The 21,597-nt window shown below is 39.5% G+C and overlaps 1 protein-coding gene across 24 annotated transcripts in view; it reads left to right on the top strand.

Moving 5' to 3' along the window:
- Positions 1 to 21,597, top strand: part of snap91a (synaptosome associated protein 91a) — a 239,065-nt gene that overhangs the window by 119,209 nt on the left and 98,259 nt on the right. For 20 of the 24 annotated variants that reach the window (XM_059645339.1, XM_059645336.1, XM_059645338.1 and 17 more), the window contains 2 exons: positions 254 to 337; positions 8,778 to 8,854. In XM_059645339.1, coding sequence (XP_059501322.1) covers positions 254 to 337; positions 8,778 to 8,854 — 161 coding nt within the window. The remainder of the gene's footprint in view (positions 1 to 253; positions 338 to 8,777; positions 8,855 to 21,597) is intronic. The other 4 variants (XM_059645342.1, XM_059645341.1, XM_059645334.1 and 1 more) reach the window with 1 other exon arrangement.

The following is a 21,597-nucleotide window of genomic DNA, read 5'->3' as shown; positions in this document are numbered from 1 at the left end:
AATGTAATTTAAGAGTAAAATTAAATGCAACATAGAACGTGCTTTATCTGATTAATTTTATTTTTGTTTATGCCAAATGATGATTCTTTATCTAACAAAGTTGAATTTGCTGTTGCTGATCTAGTGTTTCACCGTTAAATTCACTGCCATTACTATTCACCACAACTCATCTATTTGAGTGATCAGCAGTAAAATGTAGGAAAAATGCAGATGTTTGTTAACTTTCTTATAATAATTTTCTTTGAAAATGCAGGCAATACACTGGAGAATTCTTGCTGACCTTAAAAATTCTGACAATGAGAGTTCACCTTTTAAAGACTGTACCATTGATAATCCGGTAACCGTCCATATGTTATCCAATATACCTCTGGTGTGCTGGTCTTTCTGTTACTATATTTGAAGTTGTTGAAGTAGGTTCTTCAATGGGATACTTCACCAACTTGGTATTTAGGTTAACTTAGATTCTGATGTGACTTTATGTAGCCTCGCTTTTCAAAGCTCACCTTGACAACAGCGAGAGCATCATGTAAATAGCTGTGACATTGAACATTGTTTCAACTTTGTGCTGAAAGCTGTAAAAAGAATTTTCTTTGACTTTAATTAAGAAGTGTTCAATCATTTTAAATAAATGTGATCTTCTGGTTGAACTAATGTGTGCAGAAATTTAATGTAGCCTAGTTATCAAAGTTTACTGTCAACTACTGGATCTTTAAAATGTTTCCTGATGCATAGGAGTAGGAACAATTAGGGCCCAAGAGGGGATTTACTTTTGGAGGCTGGGGTATTAACTGAGGCATTAAACAAACACTTTCCATCTGACTCTACCATGGAAAGAGATGCCAACCAAAGAAAACAGTAGAAAGATTTTAAATTGATTTTTAAAAATCAAATGAGGTTCTTCCAAAGACAGTGGGGAAAGAAAATAGTCTGCAGTTTTCCCATCTTTGTTAAATCTAGCAGGATTGCAGAAATATAAATGTTTTCACCATTGTTAAAAAAAATGGTTTAAGGATAAAACCAGTCAGGCCAGTCAGTTAAACTTTTTGTGATGGAAAGCTTCTAGAATCAGTAATTTAATGGGGGGAAAAAAATAAGTCATGTGGACAGCAGCATGTTAATTAAGGAAAGCAAACAGATTTTATGACAGGATAGCCTTGTTTATCTAATTTGGAGTCCTTTGAGTTGATGAGGGAAATACCTTTTAATGTGCTCTACATAGACTGCTGCGCAGCATTGTTATAATAGCTCTTGGAATATAAGGGGCAGCTAGAAAATGATACAGGATTGTCTGATTTAACAGTGTAACAGAGCTCTGATTAATGCATTCATTTGGGCTATTGGATGGTGTATAGCAGAACTGTCTGGGGTCAGTCTGGGAACTTTTCTTGACCGTGGTGTATAGAGCACAATAGCCCAAGTTTTTGGATGATTCAAAGCTTGGAAGTGTTGTAAACTGTGAAGAGGATGGTGTGACATTTCAAAAGGACAGACCATTTGATGGTATGAGCAGATGGGTGACAAATTTCAATTTAGAGAAATGTGAATTGGTAGGTGGAGCATGTAAAGACAATAAATAAAATGAAGTGTAATTTTGGCAGAAACAGAAGGACCTGTGTGTTTTAGCATTAGTCATTGAACTTGACAGGACAAGCAAAGAGTAGCAATACAGCATGTGTGTGTATTAATGTGGACTTAAAGTAAAAAAGCAAAGATGTTGAATTTGTAAAAGACACTAGTTCAGTTTAAACTAGTGTTGGTTGTATGTCAAGACGTTTTGCCTAAAAAGAATATTAAAGTACTAGGGAGGGTGCAGAAGACATTTATGGCTATGTCTCATTCTGAAATTAGATTGCAGAAATCAAGATGCTTACCTTGGAGAGCACAAGGCTGAGAAGAGATTCAGTGGATGTATTCAATGTCTTGAGGAGGGGCCTTCATGACATAGATGAAAAGAAACATACCACTTTTGAAGTGATTGCAAAGAAGAAGGCACAGATTTAGAGTAATTGGCCAAGGAAGCAAAAACCTGTGGGGGGGAAAAACTTTTCCGTGTATTGAGTGGTAAAGGTCCGCTGTGCACTGCCCGAATGCGGTGGAGGCATATTTGATCGACACATCAAATGGATTAACTGAAAAAGAAGAATGTGGCACAAGCAGGGGAATGGCATGAAGTGAACTGCTCTTTTGGAGAGCCAAGAGGATGTGATGGGTTGAATGTCTCCCCTCTATATAGTGATCGTGATCCTGAAAGGTCTCATTGAAGTCTTAGATTAACAACTCAGTTACAGACAGTTCCCTAGTTGCAAGCAGGTTCTCTTGAGCCTGTTTGCAAGTAGATTTCAATGCAAGTCTGAACAGAATGCAAGACCGTACAACCAACCATTCCTAAGCACAGGAAACAGTCATATATCAGATCTTTAAAATCACAACCCTGCACGGGATCACATTTGTAAATATAAAAGTTCACAAGTCAGGGGTTTGTAAATTGGAAAGCCCCTGAATAATATGTAAATCAAGTAATCAACAACCTGAAAAGTTGAAGTTTGGTGCTAATCTAGAAACCACATGTGGGAAGTACTCAGAAGGTGAGGCAATGTCTGGAGAGACAAAATTATACCTCTTTGAGAATAATGTTAAAGATAAAATGCTGGGGGAATTGGAGAAGGAATAAAGAATAAGAGGTCAGATCTGTGATGGAAAGCAGGAAAGATTTAATTGACTAGAGAAATAGCTTGTAGCAAAAGGAAATGGCAATGGTAACAAAAGATAGGTTTAGAGAAGTTGAAAATGTCAAAGTAGGACTATTACCTTTTAACCACTGCCCCACAAAAATTGGAATTATGGTTATGAGCTGAAATTGTCCAATTTGTGAATTGCCTTTTTGAGAAGTTGAATGTGATTTCGTGAGATTAAGCTATACAAAAAATTGAGGATGCTGGCATCCTGTATAGCGCCATGCAACAAAAACAGAAATTGCCGGTAAAACTCAGCAAGTCTGGCAGCAGCTGTGGGGAGAAATCAGTTAACATTTTGAGTTCAGTGACTGTTCTTCCAAGCCACAAATCTGCTGAGGTTTTCCAGCAGATCTTTCGGTTTTTTTTTGGTGTAGTTCAATGTCAGTGGTGAGCTATATTGGCCAATTTAGGGGTCATTGGTCAAGGTAGGTGTGGGGTTACGAGTTAAAATGACAAATGGCTAGAAGGTGAAATTGATAGACTAAAAACACCAAACAATTGGCGCTATAAGACTGCATCATGGACAACAAATATAGTATGACAAATTAAAGGAACTTAAACATGTCTGAAAGCAGACAACAGGTTGAAGCTTTTTGTCTTGCATGAGTGGGTGTTAATTCGTTGGACCATTGGCTTGAAGATGCAACAGAAACACTTAATTGTCAATCTTTATAATTCAGACTGGGCAGTTAGACTTTGGTCAGGGTTTAGTGGTTTCCATGATCCTTTTGCTTTTTGACATGGAATTTGTACATAAATTACATCTTTTCCATTTGTCTACAGGAACAGGATTTCAGTGTGCCAGTAGCTTCCTGCATGCATGAGTACACCACGCTGCAAACCTGACTAATTATCAGAAATTAGTTACCAGTACAATTATAAGAGCCATAGAGCTGTATAGCACAGAAACAGATCTTTTGGCCAAACTCATTCATGCTGACTGGTTATCCGTAATAATTCTAGTCCCATTTGCCAGCATTTGGCCTATATCCCTGTCACTAACGAATTCTAATATCAGAGTAACATCAAATAGAAGGCTGCTGTTCTGAGGCTTTCAAATGTGGCCTGGTTGATCATGACTGATATGCTGCTGGCTGTGAATGGTCAATGGAATATACCATTTGATATGGTCCTACAGGCTTAAAGATATATTGGCCTATGTACCTGATGTCAACTGGCTCTTAAATTCTAAAATTGCAGTGCTCATTTGTGTGGTAGGCAAAACTGCTTTTGTGACTAAATGGCAGCATCCTGTAAGTGGTGAAAATCACTTGTAGGATTACTACAGTTCAGCATGAAACAGCTGGCTTAACCAATTGTGGAAGTCTTTGAGGCCAGGTATATAGGCAATACATCCCAAAGACAATTGGATTGTATTAAAGACCACTATAAAAAACCACTAAACCCTGCCACAACCTCATTTGACCACATGTTGCAGGCTGATTCAATGGAGGGGAATTTCAGTTGAGGGAGGAGGATGGAACTGCTGTGGATCGTGACAGCACCAGAACTGGTGCAGTGGAAATTGAGAAACTGGAAGAATAGCATCAAGTCCTTACAGGTCACAGCGTAGAAAGAAGTAAAATCAAAGTAGCTGAATCATTGCATTTGGAGTAAATGTTGCTGAACATCTCTGAAATGGAGGAACCCAAGTTAGAGGGGGCATGAAATTAGATTGTTAGTGAGACCATACCTGCAGTACCGTGTGCAGATGAAGTTTCCCTACTTGAGTTAGAGTTGTATTGGAGGCGATTCAAAAACATTTCTCTGTGCTGATTGTTGGAAAGAAGGGATTGCCTTCCAAGGAAAGGCCAAGAAGGTTGGTTTGATGTTTGTTAGAGTTTTGAAGACTGAGGAGACCTTACTTGAAACACGTTCATTCCGAAGGCTTGACATTGGATGTTGATGACTCTTAGTTTGAAACTTAGACCTAGAGGTCAAAATTCAAAAATCAAGTTATTTTTAAAAAAAGTCACTTTTGAGATAAGGGTAATGCTGGCTGGCCAGCATTTATTGCCTGTCTCTAGCTGCCCTTAGCCTAGCAAGCAGCTCAGTATATTTCACAAGGGCACTTGAGAATCAACCACATTGCTTTGGGTCTGGAGTCGCATATAGGACACTAGTTGCTGGGTTGTGAAGAAACTAACTTGTGTGATGGACTGTTTTCAACACCTCCACTCCAAGAGGCAAGAGCAGTCTGAAATAATGAGTGTAGTAGGTAATTCTGAATTTGCATCTTGGAAAGGAGTTAGAGGCTGACTGTGCTGTTGAGGTCTGTAGTTAGAGACTGTGATTGGGCTCATCTGACTGGAGATGAGCTTGGTAATAGACTTAGAACTTATGGCTTTGATTTGGTCATACATTTTATTAAAAGTGGAGTGTGCTCAGTGTTGCCATTCAACCTCTGGAAGCTAGAAATTTTGTTTCATCTTTCCACAGTAGTGCTGTCTTCCTCACTAGGTTTAATGACAGTATTGCATTTTGACCCGAGAACAATTCTCTCAGTCAGTGTTAATGACTTCAAATCCATTTATGTACCTAGAACTGACTGAGCTAATTTCGTGATCGAGACTTTGTACTTTGTCTGGTATTAAGCTAACCAATGGCCTAAAGCTGATCAAGAAATCTGCAGGTAACATGGACCACTTCTAGATAACAAAGTGTGGAGCTGGCTGAACACTGCAGGCCAAGCAGCATCAGAAGAGCACAAGCTGATGTTTTGGGCCTAGACCCAAAACATCAGCTTTTGTGCTCCTCTGGTGCTGCTTGGCCTGCTGTGTTCAGCCAGCTCCACACTTTGTTATCTCGGATTCTCCAGCATCTGCATGTCCTATTATCTCTGACACAATGGACCACTTCTAACCTGTTTTGGAGAAAGGACTTGGATCATACAATAGCATCTGAACAAGTTGCTTTCTGATGTTTCATTCTTGGTTAACTGATAGCCCGCTCAAATCTGAGGCAGAAAATGGTAACTTTAAGGCCTGCTGTAGAAATTTGAGCACATAGTACGTGCAGTATACCATTTTTAAAGATGGAATATTGAAACAAGGAGCAGTCTGCCTTCTCAGGTGGTTCCCAAAGAATTTTAGTGCTGTATTAATGAAACATGAGAATTCTTGTCGTGTCCTAATTAACATTTGTTCATCTTAAAAAAAAAAAAAAAAAAATCAGGCTAACTAGACATCTGATCTCCTGGGTCCTTGCTTGTGTGTAAGCTGTTGTATTTCCAACAGGGATGGCAACACTTTTTTTTTGTGTGGAAGGGTTGGGGAGTGACATTTGCTGCAAAGTCAAGTAGGAAATCCTGTGGTCAAGGCAATACTACACCAGTTCAGGCTCTTTATCTATCCTCACCCCTTTTTAAGTTTTTTTTTTAAAAAAGCACTATAAAGTTGACCAGTTATCTTGTGTGCCTCGTTGGCAGAAAGGGTCAGGGTTAACCAAGTATATACGATGAGATTCTGAGTTTTAACAGTTGAACTGAAGGGAGGATAGGCACAAGAATGAAGAAAACAGGCTAATCCTTAGATAATAAAATGTGAGGCTGGATAAACACAGCAGGCCCAGCAGCATCTCAGGAGCACAAAAGCTGACGTTTCGGTCCTAGACCCTTCATCAGAGACATGAAGGGTCTCTAGGCCCGAAACGTCAGCTTTTGTGCTCCTGAGATGCTGCTGGGCCTGCTGTGTTCATCCAGCCTCACATTTTATTATCTTGGATTCTCCAGCATCTGCAGTTCCCATTATCACAGGCTAATCCTTCGTTTTATTTAGTTTATAACATTGAATTTTGAAGTTAAAGAAGATGTTTTGAGGGAATGCATGGGAAAGTCTCATGGCATAGTAGACAATATAGTAGACAGAGATCCAAGGGCAAGGGGACTGCCAATGGAGCAAAGAAGTTACTAGGGTTAAGCAGACAGCTCCAGACAATAGGATTGAAGGTGGTTAAGGGTGGCAGGAAGACATTATGTGAGGGTGGGAGGTACATGAGTGTAATGGAAGTAAAGAAGCATGAATTGGAGGAGGGTCTAGGAAAGGAACTATTTTAAGTGAACTTTTTTTGATTTCCATAACCCACACTAAAAATCCAGTATTAGCCTTTTGGGTTGTTCCTCAGTTCTCCATATTGATGAATTACCAACATTACTGATTCTGCTTCAGCTTCACTTTGAAATTAAAGAGCAAAAAGGAATGCCATGGCATGGCAGTGGGGTTGAGGTGGAAGGGGGTGGCAGAGCACTGGCATGAAGCAGTACAGACAAATAAGGAAGAGGTCATGCTCTTGGACCTGCTGTTCAGTGCCGCAGCTGAAGACAAATGACATCTTGCCATGTAATGAGTGTCTTGTTTGTTTTGCAATTCTTTCACCAGTCAACCTAGCAAGTTACTGTTACCTCATGCTTTTTCTGTGCTTTTGTTCATTGCGCACATTTTCCTATTTACCATTTTTATGCTGAGTCAGTCATTATTTTTCTTTTCATTCACCAATTTCTCTGCTAACTGCAGAAGTGAGCAATGTGATTGCAGCGAGGATATCTTGATCACTTTGTTTTATTTCCTATAAGAAATAAAGATTTTATATTGATTTTAAGGACAGTTTTGAGGTGTAGTGACGTTCTGAAATTTGTTTTAACTGAAATTGTTCAAGAAAGTTCTATTTCTCAGTTACTCCATTTCACTTGATGCCTATACTTTTTAATTTCAATCTTTTCCTCCTTTTTTATCTTGTTCGTATCCTTCTTGGTGAAGAGGTTGTACTTAAATTTATTTAAACTGCTTGTTCAGCTCCCCAGAAGATGGACTAAAAATGTTCTTATTCTTCCTTCAAAGCAAGATGCAAATCTGTAGGAATGCAGACATTTCATACACCAGCCAGCATTAACAGAATTGATTTCCAAAATGTAGATAATCTGGAATGTTCTCCCTCTCTCTCTTTCCCCTTCTCCCTCACATTCTCTCTGTCTACCTGTTTCTCCCTCTCCCTGCCTTCCCCTCTCAGTATGCCTCTCTTTTCATAGAGCCCTGGTCAACTGAGAGTTACTCATCTTGATTTATATTATTATTATTTCCCTATGTGGCAAGGTGAAAAGACAGTCCCCAAGAATTACCTCAGTGGGTGCAGTGATTGGACTTGAAGTTGGCATTATTTTGCACCTTGATCCAGACAACTGACTGAACTGTGCTCCTTTTGGGTGTATATCTTTGAATAGGTCTCAGTGGTCTTTGATTTGATCGTTTGCTGTTCATGTTACCATCTTTTTTTAAAAAAGAAATTCCTTCCCCTGACACTAGTGAATTCTGCGAATCTGATTGTAACTTTACAAATCCTGACATAAACGGTCTGAAATTTTAATCCTGTGAATAGACTAGGCAGATAAATAACCAAGAACAAAAGCAGAAGATTTTAGAAATACAAAGTATCGGTCAATATATTAGTGTTAATGTTTCAATGGTTAGCCCAGGTTTTGGACACTTTTTAACTCATTAATTTAGTTGTAGTGCAAAGGAGTTAAAATTAGTGAATTTTGAATTCAATTTCCAACAGTCCAGGTGTTTCTAATATTGAATTCTGTTGGAGAATGCTCAGGCTGTTGTCAAACAATCCATTTAATGCTACAGTATATAAATGCAATCTTTTGTCACATGAATAGATTTGAATCTTATTCATAAATTGTACATTCATGCTTTTTTTATATCATCAGCTATTGTTTCTAAAATGCAAGAAACTTCAATGAGACTACCTTAATCTAGTTTCAGATCTTCTAATTTGGGATTTTTTCAGAGGACAAAAAATGTTAAAACCTGTTTATATAGTGCCTTTGCTTTATTAATAAAGGCTTTCAATGGAGTAAAAAGCATGAGATTTATTTTGTGATGCTTTTGTTTTATGGCAAAAGTTAAATAAAGCATGAAACTGGAGTGTTTACAATTTACAGTTTTCCAGGCAAATGATGGGTGATGGTTCAAGTTCCTTGTTTACCTAGCTGGTACATTGCTCGTAGATATGTTCTGAAAGTGTTGTGCTGTTGTTCCTTAGGCTCCTAGCAGTCTTCTGGAAGCACTTGAGCAACATTTGAATACACTAGAAGGCAAGAAAAATGCATCGGGCAGTAGGTAAGTTAGCTTCTGCTATGGATTTGTATTTTCATAAAATATGTTCTCACATAACATTTGATTATGCTTGCTGCTTACAGCTGCATCAATTTGAAATGCTATTATTCCTACTTACCACTGGTATAAAGTATTTGAAGTGCTCATTAAAAACTATTTATTGACTTTTGGACAATGTTACGAGGAATGAATTAACTGTCGCATTTTGTATTAGTGCCAGGAAAGAATCTGTCTTTGTCAACCAAATAGGTTCACTTGTGTTGTGGCGTTTAGTCATTGATACCCAATAGCAAGTTTATCTATGCAAAGTCGTAAACAACCAAAATCCATTTTGTACCCTCAGCAAATTGGTGTTGTAAAATTAACTTTCACGTGATTGACTAAATTTACTGTAAGCCATTTACACTTTCCCATTTTTTGTGCAGTTTACACTTCTATTTAGTGTGCAAGTGCACTGCTGTAAAGCTAATGAAATTTTTTGAGGAGAAAAGGGTTATGGCTTTATTTCAAGAATATTTTGGTGTTATTTATTGTTTTTGGAAAAGAATTGAGGAACTCCTAATTTTTATGTTAAGATTTAATCAGGTTTGAGAATTGAAAACTGGAGAATCCATACAAAACATTGACCTGATGCCAAAATTCTGAATTTTTCCAGTTTAAAAATTAAAATACAAATAATACAATTTATGATTTGAGATTGTGGAATTGATGGCAGGATTTATTTTAGTTTCTTGCTGTCATTGGCAGAATTGTTTGTAGCGGAATGGATTCAGTTTAACACCATTGAGTGCAACTGTTAAAGATTTGGAGATGGCAGTGTAAAGTGGATTGTCCGATCCCTAAAATTACTTGCGTGAGATGTGTTTTATGCATAATAGGGATCACAGTGTGATCGCTCCTATGGGGAGAATAAACCAAAGTTCTGACTTTCACTGGAAGGCCCAGGAATGTAGAAATCCCCACAGAAGCCCACTTTTTGCAACGCTTACTTTAACAGAATTGGTGTAAATTAAACATAAATTAACTGGCAAATTACAGGCGGTGCAAACTACAAATTAACATGGTGTAGTGGATACAACAAACATACATTTTGTGATGTCGCAAGCCTTTGTACTACGTCTGTCTTTTCGGTTTGCTTTCTGGCATACAGGATCATACAACTTGGATTTAGTCCTTGAGTCACCTGCTATGTAGCTCCACACTGTCAGAATCTCCTAAAAGCAGTTGTCACTCTAATGCAACCTGTAGTAACGTGTTAGCTAGGCTCACAACAATCTTGACGACAATGTGTACTTCTCCTCCTCCGCCTCCTCCTCCGCCTCCTCCTCCGCCTCCTCCTCCTCCGCCTCCTCCTCCTCCGCCTCCTCCTCCGCCTCCTCCTCCGCCGCCGCCGCCTCCGCCGCCGCCTCCGCCGCCGCCTCCTCCGCCGCCTCCTCCGCCGCCTCCTCCGCCGCCTCCTCCGCCGCCTCCTCCGCCGCCGCCGCCTCCGCCTCCGCCGCCGCCTCCGCCGCCGCCTCCGCCGCCGCCGCCGCCGCCGCCTCCGCCGCCTCCGCCGCCGCCTCCGCCGCCGCCTCCGCCGCCGCCTCCGCCGCCGCCTCCGCCGCCGCCTCCGCCGCCGCCTCCTCCTCCTCCCCCACGTGACCTCTTTATCTGATCCTCTTTAATAAATGTTTTAACGTAATCTGGTAACTTTGGCAAAACAAAAGTAAAGCTATGGAACTGTCAGATTTACAAACTCTGCTAAAACCTTGCTTTTAGATTTCTTTCCTTGTTTGTAACTGTTTTACACACGTCCTTGTAGACATGCTTCTCTGTTCTCCCTTCTGCAATGCTCTTTTTGTCTGTAGCACTCCTTTGTCATCTCCAATATTGAGTTATCCTATTAGTACTGGTTCCAGGCCAGGAGCCATTAGGTCACTGAATGGTAGTTCCTGTCATTCAGAATTGTAATCAATGCATTTATGGTTGATGCAAACCCTTTTTAAAGCTACAAGTATCCATCAAAAACAATTGTGAGTTCCACATGTATGTTAAAGCAATTGCTAATTTTCCTTGAATAAATGCCTGGTAGTACAAAACTTAAAAATTCTTAAAAAGAGACTAGATTTGAAGCTTATCTGGCACTCATTCAAACTAAGATGCCAGAAACCGGTTTGAAGAAAAGGGGCATTTATACAGAATGAGAAGAGGGTGTTGTGCATGTTTGTGTGTGCATTTGTTTGTGCCTATGGTCATTGTCGTGGAGATTGGTAAGAACAATTGACTACGTATCTTTATTCTCAAACAGACTGGTAGATTCTGATTTGTCAGACTGATGCTATGGTGTTACAGTCGTGTTTGGCTATCTTGATTTTTTTTTTGAAAGAGGGTCAATGTATATACAAATTCCTTTACCTCCAGATTGATAACACTCTGGTATATTTCTCACTGTCCGTTGACTATGAAAGTTTTTAAAATATTCACATGTTAATTGCTCAAAATTTTCAATAACATTTTTTGTAGAATCCTTAGTGGTGAGCGCACACTTTAGGCCTGCTGTACCTATGGAAGTTTTTTCATAGTGAGTTATAGAGCTGTAAGGCATGGAAATGGGCCTTGAGTTAGTATGTTTTAGCCTCTGGCATGTACAAGTCAGTAACACCTGTGGATTCAGCTGATATATTTAAAATTTTTTTTGGTGTAACTCGACACCATTTCTTAAACCTGTTCCTTGTTTCTTAGTTCGGAAAATGAAAAGTCCCAACTTCTTGTCTCTCTTCAGCAATGTTTAATTTTCTTGCTGTACTACTTCTGGGTGAGAAAAAACAGTTTTTGGGTTTGATTTACATATTTTAAAAACTTACATAAACAGTTGACAGTGAGGACTATACCATTGAGCATTTCTAATCTGTAATAGAATAACTCAAAAGTTCTGTTGGTCTGCTATGACTACAAATAATACAATTTTTTTGTTTAAAGCATAAATAGTGGAAGTATTCAGTAATGTTGCTGAAGCATCAATTTGTTACTGTACAGACTGGAAGCATATATAGACAAGTTCCAGTCTGCTAAAATTCTTAAGTTATATGAATTGAAAGACTTCTTTCCTTGGGAAAGAAATAAAATTTGGACGAAATTTATTAATAAGATTATTGCAATGCACCTTTGTCCCTTTTTAGAAAAGACAAGAGATTTTGGATTTTAAAATCTGTTAAACTGAGCTGGCTGTTGCCTGTTGGAGAATACTATAAAAATTGAAAAGTTCTAAGATGTACACTTTTTTGAGCTAACTATTAGAAATGTATTCTCTCCGAGAATAAAGCATCTGGTATGGATGGATTGCATGCAAATAATTTAAGGCAGTCTTGAGTAAAAGATAAAGGTGTTACTGGACATTTTAATAACTTGATAGAAGTAGTAATGAAGCTGGCTGGTCACGAATGTAATCTCCATATTTTAGAGAGAAAATAAACTAAGGAATTGTCTACCAGTCAACTTTAAAGTTTGTGTTGTGATAAATAATGGAACCAGAGTAAAAGAAGGAATGGCAAATACATAGAGAAAAATAAACTGAAAGCGAATAGCCAAAATTTATTATGAAAGGGCAAATCTTGCCTGATCAACCTTGTTAAAATTGTTAATGTAATAGTATCCACAATGGTAACATAGTCAAGGCAAATTATCGTCTTTTTCTATTATGGGTAATTTTAAGTGAATGTGTTTGCTGAATGTGTAGTTAGACATGAGCAGAATGAATGGTTAGCTAGCTTCATGACAAAAAGCAGAGCGTAAGAGTTGAAAATTTGCTACTCCAAACAATTTACCTGAACAACTTGGATTCTAAATTCAAAGCTGGCAGATGAAACCAAATTTGTATGTGCCGTAGAGACAGGATGGTCAGCACAGAAAACGTTTACTACAAATTAGAGGGCAAAAATAATTATTTGGCAGATGGGTAAAGATTGTCAAATTAAGCTCAACACAAAGCAGTACTTTTCAGTAAGAATAAGGAAGCCTCATTACTTAGAGGTGCAAAGCTGAGTGAGGTTGAGGAACAAGGGATGTGAGCGCCAACTCTTCAGTTGCTGAAAGTTGCACCAGAACTTAGCAAGGCCACAAAGACGACATCAGGCACTCGGCTTACTCTCTCTTGAAGGATAGCTGAAGTCTGGAACTTATTTTAAACCTTGGTCTGACCAAAATTTCAGTGCTGCCTCCAATTTCTAGTTGATGTTACAAAGGTGTGTTACATTATTTGAGTGGATTTGGGATAGATTTGCAAGGATCAAGAAAAGATTGTCAGGCTGAGTTTTTTAAGTTATGAAAGGTTCTAATAAGAATGGTTAAAGCAGGAACATTCCCACTTTTTGAGGGTGTGGGGAAATACGTAACTAAAGACCAGTGATAGTACGTAGTCGCAAAGAAATGAAATAATGAATTCGGGTACAGGCAGATAGGTTTCTTCTTTGATCAACATTAAAGGATGTTTTTGAGGGAAAATTTGATCATCTTGTAAGAAAAAGTGGAGCCGAGGGTTTGGCAAGTCAAGATGAGACATGATAGAGTCTCGAGTGGAATATAAATTTTAGCATGAGTAAGTTGGGCAGAATAGCCTTTTTGCCGTGCAGTATGTTCTATGTAGTTGTGTTTCCTTGTCTGGCCCCATCTAAGTTGACAACTACAAATACTACGATCAATGTTTGAATGAGGGCCACAATTGAAATTGTACATGAACGTTTGTAACATTTAGCAATAGAAATGTGAATTTAGCTGGAAAGGTTGATTAAAAACTTTTTAAGATGTCAGTAGAATAAGTTATGACTGAGGACTTAAGAATTCTTATGTTATTTGGAACAAATTTTCAATTTACAAACCTGTGTAAAGTTGCACCTTTTGTAATAAACATAGAAGGAATTTTTTTAACAGGTTGAAGTATTATGGGTTACAGTATTTTTTCACAATTAATGGAATAACTTAATTTTTAACAAGTCAAATTTAAACCGTGTCTCTGTCTCTCTTGGCTGCCATGGGATCTTAGCGAAGGGTAAGTTTTTAAGAATTTATTTGCATGAGAATAGTATAAAAACTAGGAACAATATCGCTGCCTAATGATAAGGGTGGAGATTTTTGGAAGATAAATTCAAGTCACCAGCTTTAGTTTTCCATTAACTCCAGTTTTCTCCCCCAGAAGAGGTGGAATGAAATTTCAAATTAAAGCAAAATGTTGCAGATATTGGAAATCTGAAGCAAAAACAGAAAATGCTGGAGTAACTTAAATCTGGTAGCATCTGTGCCAACAAAAACAGTTAATTCTGTTTCGATGTGAGTTTTGCCAACATTTTCTGTTTCTTTTGGAGTAAATTTTGGTTGTGTTACCAGCTTTGCTCACCTGCCATTTTATAATTAAGTCAACAGCTAAACCTCCATTTGTTAAAATAACTGCTTCAGTTCCATTGTTAAGAACAGGAAATAAAAGAACACAGCCAGCAAATGACTATCAGGATTTCAAATAGCTTATGGCATTCACTATCTCTTGAAGTCGCTCTTGACCCAGAGGCAGGTTAAACTGGGAGCACAGAACTATTGAAAAACATTAGTGTAGTGCTCAGCAATATACTCCATGCTTCACGCTTTAATATATCCATGTTTAAATTTGAACTTGCCATTTTTGCCAAACAATGCTTGATAAATGAGACAGTTACGGTTTCAAACAAAGCACAGGTTTTATTCTATCAAATGCATACAGGGATGTAGCTAAAGACCTGTGCAATGAATGATGGCTTGTTGTCACATTAAAAATGGTACACAAACAGTACAAGACAGTTACACTTATCAATGTCTCATTTGAAGGCTAAACTAATCCCTGTTGGGATAAACACTTTCCGTTATGTAAGGCTAACCAAACTCCTGTGCACCTGTACAGTGACCAGGTACCTTTAAAAGTGCAGCATGCTTTCATTTGTAGCAGTTAACTACTGTATGTTAACAAACTTGTACTTCTCCGTATGTTATCACCCAACCAGCAGAGGATAACTAAAAATTCAATAAGGGTGGAGAAAATGAAATATTAGAGAAGGTAGTAATAAAGAAGATTGCAAGAGTTCCTCTGAATAACTTAAACGTAAGAGAGGCAAGAGTGGACACTAGACTACAGAAAAATGAGGCTGGAGAAGTAACAAGGAACAAAAAAATGACTGAGAAACAGAATAGGTACTTTGCATCAGTCTGCACAGTGGAAGATACACCAGGCCTATAACAGATTCATGGGTTAGAGGTAAATATATTAGCCATCATTGAAGAGATGGTGTCAGGGAGCCTGAAAAGCCTGAAGGTCGATAAGTTACCTGGACCAGTCCCAGAGTTCTGAAGGAGGTAACGGAGATTGTAGAAGCATTGGTCACTTTTTGGGAATCAGTGGAGTCGGGGAAAATCTGAGGACTGGAAAATGGCAAACGTAATACTCCTGTTTAAGGGAGGCAGAAGACAAAAAAATTACAGGCAAGTTAGCCTGACCTCAGTGACTGGTAAGATTTCAGAAGTCATCAATCAGGATGAGATTACAGCATACTTAAAAGTGCATCGTAAAATATGGCTGAGTCAGCATGGCTTCATCAATGGAAGGTCATGCCTGTCAAATCTTAGAACTCTTTGAGGAGGTAACTAGCAAGCTAAACAAATAAGAGCCAGTGGATGTAGAACATAAAACAGTGCAGCACAGGAACGGGCCTGTTGCACAACAATGTTGCGCCAAACACAACACCAAATTAAACTAAGATAATAAGGTGTAGAGCTGGATGAACACAGCAGGACTAGCAGCATCAGAGGAGCAGGAAGGTTGACACTTCGGGCCTAGACTCTTCAGAAATCTCTGAAGAAGGGTCTAGGCCCGAAACATCTTTCCTGCTCCTCTGATGCTGTTTGGCCTGCTGTGTTCATCCAGCTCTACACCTTATTATCTCAGATTCTCCAGCATCTGCAGTTCCCATTATCAACGAATTAAACGAATGCATTTTGTCTGCTCTTGTTCCATATACATCCATCCATTCCTTGCATATTTGTGTGCTTATCTAAAAGTCTGTTAAATGCTCCTATTGTATTTGCCTCCACCACCACACCTGGCAGCACTGTTTAATAAAATAAAAAAATTGCTCCTCACATCTCCTTTGAACTTTCACTCACTCTCTCCTTGAATGCATACCACCTACTAGTTAAATGTCTCAACTGTGGTGGTGGGAGAGATTTTGACTCAAGATTTCCAGAAGGCCTTTCACAAGGTGCTGCATAGGAGGCTGCTAAATAAGATAAAAGCCTGTGATATTAGTGTGGATAGAAGATTGGCTGACTGGCAGGGGTGAGGAGTAGGTATAAAGGGATCGTTTCCAGGATGGCAGCAAGTGACTAGTGGAGTTCTGCAGAAGTCAGTGTTGGACTAGAATCATTCACATTTGTACATTAATGATCTGAACAAAGAAACTGAGTGTATTGTTGAGAATTCTGCAGAATTCTCAAAGTTAGGTGGAAGGACTTGGACAGGCAGGAGGGTGGACAAAAGTGGTTGTTAAAATATAGTGTGGGGAGAGTTAAGTTATGCACTTTTGGTGGGAGGATTAGAAGCATAAACTATTTTCTAAATGCAGAAAGGGTGTGGAAACTGAAGCACAAAGGGACTTGGGAGTCCTTCCTTAGGATTCTCTTGGGTTAACATGCAAGTTGGCAGTTATGAAGCTAAGTGCAGTGTTAACAATACATATTGAAAGGGCTAGAATAAAAGACAAATGTACTGCTGAAGCTGGAAAAGATTCTGGCCAGAGATAGTAGGAACTACAGTTGCTGGAGAATCTGAAGTAACATTGTACAGAGCTGGATGAACTCGGCAAGCCAAGCAGCATCAGAGGAGCAGGAAGGCTGACATTCTGAAGGGTCTAGGCCTGAAACATCAGCCTCCCTGCTCCAAAGACTCTGGTCAGACTGCTTTGAAGATTGTGATCAGTTTTGGGTCTCGTGTCTAAGGAAGAATGTGCTGATGTTGGAGGGGGTTTAGAGTAGTTTTACAAGAATGATCTCTGGAATGAAGGGCTTGTTATGTGAAGAGCGGTTGAGGATTTTAGGTCTGTATGGGTTTACAAAGATAGTGGGAATCTAATTTAAAACTTAAAGAATACTGAGAGTCTGGATAGTGTAGACATGGTGAAGTATGTAGCAGAGTCTAGGACATGAGGCATAGCCTCAGTGAAGGAATAGCTCTTTAGCACTGAGAAGAGGAGGAATTTCTTCGATCAGAATGTATTTGATCTTTGGAGCGCGTAGCCTCCTGAGGCAGAGTTACTGTTTCAGAGAGAGGCGCTTAATTTGTAAGGTGACCAAGGGTTATGGGGAGAAATTAGGAGGATAGATATGAAGAACACCAGCTGTGATCAAATGGCAGAGCATTTGATGGGCTGATGGCCTAATTCTGCTCCTATGTCTTATGGTCTTGTGTTAGGCATTGCTGGACAAGTCTGTGACTACCTCTCCCTTTTTGACATTAATCCCTGATGTTAATAAGGAAGACTTTGCAGGGTCAACCGGGCAGGTTCTACCATTTTATCCTCTGCGGTACCTAGGTCAATGTCCAGTGATCAATTCAGTTTCATTTCTTTGAGACTTAGCAGTGGTTAATGCCACAGAGAGTTCAGGGAAGGACATCAGTGAGCCAGATTGGTTTCCAGGAAATCGGCAGTGGTTTCATGGTTTGTCATTAAATTATTAATTTCGTATGTTTATTGAATTCATATTCCTCCAGTTGCCATAGAGGGATTTGCACCAGGGTCCCCAGCTGTGTTCCTTGATTAATAGTCACTAAACCATCAACAACTCTTCCATCCATCACCAATATTCAATAGCAATAGTGTGTACTAAGTACATGATATACTGCAGAACTTCAAGACTCCTTAGTACCCCAAATCCATGACCACCACCATCTAGAAAGACAATTGCATTAGATATATAGGAGTGCAACCATGCATAGCACACTATCTTCACCTGAAAATATATTTCTGTTCCTTTCGTATGGCTGTGTCAAAATCCTGGAATGAGAAATAAGCAGAAAATGAGGACTTTGTGTTGAATTAAAAAATGGTGGGAGGTGAGGGGGTTTGTGGGAGATGGGGAGGGGGAGAATGCTAACTAGCATCTGGGAAGGTCACTTGTCAGCTGAGAGATGGTGTCTGTTAATTCAAAAATTAGAACGATGTATTAAATGCTGATGTATCTGAGTGGGAGAAAATAAGTTTGCATTGAGATAAATGGACTCGCTCTTTTGGCAAGGTATTAACTTGGTTTTGCAGGATAGTTTCCTGCAGCAGTATTCCCCAGAGCCAAAAACGGTTTGATAATTATAATGAGTATAATTTAGCTAACATTTAATGTTGCATGAATATTGATCTACTTGAAAAAAGCAATTTTGTTACGTTGTCAGAAGTAACACTGAGTCAGATTCTAGATGTGTCATCCAGACATATTAGTACTGACTAAACTAAGTCAAAATCTGTATGTTCAGTTATATCAGACGTAAATAGGTGTGCCATCATTGCTGTGAGAGATGTGGTTGCAAAGTGACTAAGAATGAAACTTGAGTATTCAAGGATACTTGACATTATCAGAAGACAGGAACATTGGGAAGGTTTGGGGGCAGGTAATGCTGACGATTGAGCATGATATCAGTATAATGCTGAGAGATATAGATTTAGTTTTGGTCAAGATAAAAATAGCAAAGATTAAATTACTTGCGGGAATAGTTTGGAGGCATATTCTATAACCAACAAGGCCATTCTAAACATACTGTATTGATCAGGAATAATTTATGACCTGATAAAGGAGCTTTTCAGTAGCGTGATTAAGTTTGGCATACAGCTTGAGAGAAGAGGGGATCTCCAAGAGCCTTTTAAACTTAAAGACAGTTCTGAGGGGAGGAAGGCAGATAGGTAAAGCGATTAGAAATCAACTCTGAGTAGGTCAGTAAGAAGCAGTGGCAGACATTAAGTTTTTTTTTAATATAACATTTGAGTGAGAGATTCCCAAGTGATAAAGTATGGCTATCTGAGAAGGATGTGCTATCTGTACTACTAAGGAACTGAAAAATTGAAATGAAAAGAAAAGCAAATAGTTCTGCAAAACAGTGGTAGGTCAGAAGAATGGAAGTAATTTTAAAACCAAAGGATGAAACGTGTATAAAAGAAAAATTAGACTGAGAAAGCTTGTTAAGCAAAATATAGATTGATTTTCTGCAAGTACTTAGGAAAAGTCACAGATTCTGTTGGCACACTGTAGGATGAGCGTAGTGAATTAACAATAGAAAATAAGTGTTGAAAATAGATGTGAGGCTGGATGAACACAGCAGGCCAAGCAGCATCTCGGGAGCACAAAAGCTGACGTTTCGGGCCTAGACCCTTCACCAGAGAGGGGGCTGGGGAGAGGGAACTGGAATAAATACGGAGAGGGGGAGGCGGACCGAAGATGGAGAGTAAAGAAGATAGGTGGAGAGAGTATAGGTGGGGAGGTAGGGAGGGGATAGGTCAGTCCAGGGAAGATGGACAGGTCAAGGAGGTGGGATGAGGTTAGTAGGTAGATGGGGGTGCGGCTTGGGGTGGGAGGAAGGGATGGGTGAGAGGAAGGTGCACTGGGAGGTGCAGTTGTTTGTTGCGAACTGAGCGGAGGTGTTCTGCAAAGCGGTCTCCAAGCCTCCGCTTGGTTTCCCCAATGTAGAGGAAGCCACACCGGGTACAGTGGATGCAGTATACCACATTGGCGGATGTGCAGGTGACCCTCCCAGTCGCAAACCATTTCCACTCCCCCTCCCAGTCTTTAGATGGCATGTCCATCGTGGGCCTCTTGCAGTGCCACAATGATGCCACCCGAAGGTTGCAGGAACAGCAACTCATATTCCGCCTGGGAACCCTGCAGCCATATGGTATCAATGTGGACTTCACCAGTTTCAAAATCTCCCCTTCCCCAACTGCATCCCTAAACCAGCCCAGTTCGTCCCCTCCCCCCACTGCACCACACAACCAGCCCAGCTCAAATCTTACCACGGCAAATGGTGAAATTTGAATTCAGTAACTGGAATTAATTTAATAATGACCATAAATCCATTGTGGCAGTAAAAAGCCCCATCTCGTTCACTAACTTCCTTCCTTTAGGAAAGCAAACTGCCATCCTTACCTAGTCTGGCCTACATGTGACTTCAGACCCACAGCAATGTAGTTGACTCTTAATTACCCTCTGGGCAATTAGGGATGGGCAGTAAATGCCTAGCTAGTGATGCCGTCATCCCATGAATGGAAGGACTCTTGCAGAAGTTCAAGGTGATAGTACAAATATTTTAACGTGAAAAATTGTGAAAGGGCAATTTTTGAAGTTGTTTCAAAGCGATCACATACTGTGGATAAAGGGAAGCTGGTGGAAGTGTTTGCTTTGAGGCACTTACTCAAATGCCTTCTGGAAATTGAAGATGATTGCAGAAAGTAAGAGTTCATGTTTTAGGAGGTAACATTTGTATGGATGGAAGATTGGCTTGAAAATGAACAGGCATAAATGAGTCATTTTGTTTGGACTGGCAAGATTTTAACAAATTATGTGCTACACAGCAATCAGTGGTGGAGCCACAACATGTTTAAAACTTGTATATAAATGATTTGAATGAAGGGATTGTAAATATGGTTGATGAATTTGCCAAGGACAAAGATGGAATGAAAATCCACTGTGAGGAGAATGCAATGAGGCTTTGACGTGATATGGACATTTCAAGTGAATAGGCAAAGACCTGGGAGGTGAAGTAAATGTGAGAGGAAAAATCTATTTTGGCTGGCAGAATATCAAGCCTATAATGTAAATTCTAAGATGTTGTAAAGCTCAAGCAAGGAATCTGTCCCAGTGCGTGAATTGCTAGTAGTAGTCAGGTACAGCAAGTAATCAGGGAACTTTATTGTGAGGGGAAATTGAATATGGAAGTTGGGAGGTTATGTTTCCCTCCGTATTGTGAGACTGCCTCTGCCTCTGGGGTACTGTGTAGTATTAACAGTGTGGAAGTGGAGGAACCAGCAGGCCAGGCAGCATCAGAGGAGCAGGAAAGTTGATGTTTCAGTTTGGGACCCGAAATGTCAACTTGCCTGCTGTGCCCCTCTAGCTTCACAGTGTTGTCTCTGGCCCCAGCATCTGCAGTACTTGCTACCTACTGTGCAGTATTGGTCGTTTTATTTAAAGAATGTATATAACCATTGCAAGCAGTTCAAAGACTAATGCCAAGAATGAGTGGGTTGTCTCAAGAAAGAAACTTGGAAAGGATGGGTTTGTATCTGCTGGAGTTAGGAAGTGTAAAAGACAACTTGATTGAAACATAGACAGCCCTGTGGAATCTCCATAGGTTGCGTGTGGAAAGAACGTAGAGCTAGGAGATGGTTTAAAACTGATTACCCCTTTCAGACAGATAACAGGAGAGCCTTTTCTCAAAGACTCGTCTTTGGAAATCTTCTATGAAAGGTTGTGGCAAGAGTCTTTGGTTTTAAGCCAGATCTTGATTCTTGATAAACAAGAAAGTGAAAGATTATCCTGAGTAGATGGGATGTGAGCAATCAAATGAGCCATGTTATTCAATAGGAAAGCAAGTTCGAGGGACAAAGTGACCTGTTCTGCTTTTAATTTGTTTTTAGAGAAGAGTTAACTTCCTTTTCCCAAAATGATATGTTTTATTTGAGGAAGTAACCAGCAGCTTTGATAAAGGGAACCTGTAG

Source organism: Stegostoma tigrinum, chromosome 4 (assembly GCF_030684315.1).
Source record: "Stegostoma tigrinum isolate sSteTig4 chromosome 4, sSteTig4.hap1, whole genome shotgun sequence".
Lineage (NCBI taxonomy): Eukaryota > Metazoa > Chordata > Chondrichthyes > Orectolobiformes > Stegostomatidae > Stegostoma > Stegostoma tigrinum.
Note: the sequence above shows the minus strand (reverse complement) of the source record. Positions and strands in the feature narration are given on the sequence as shown.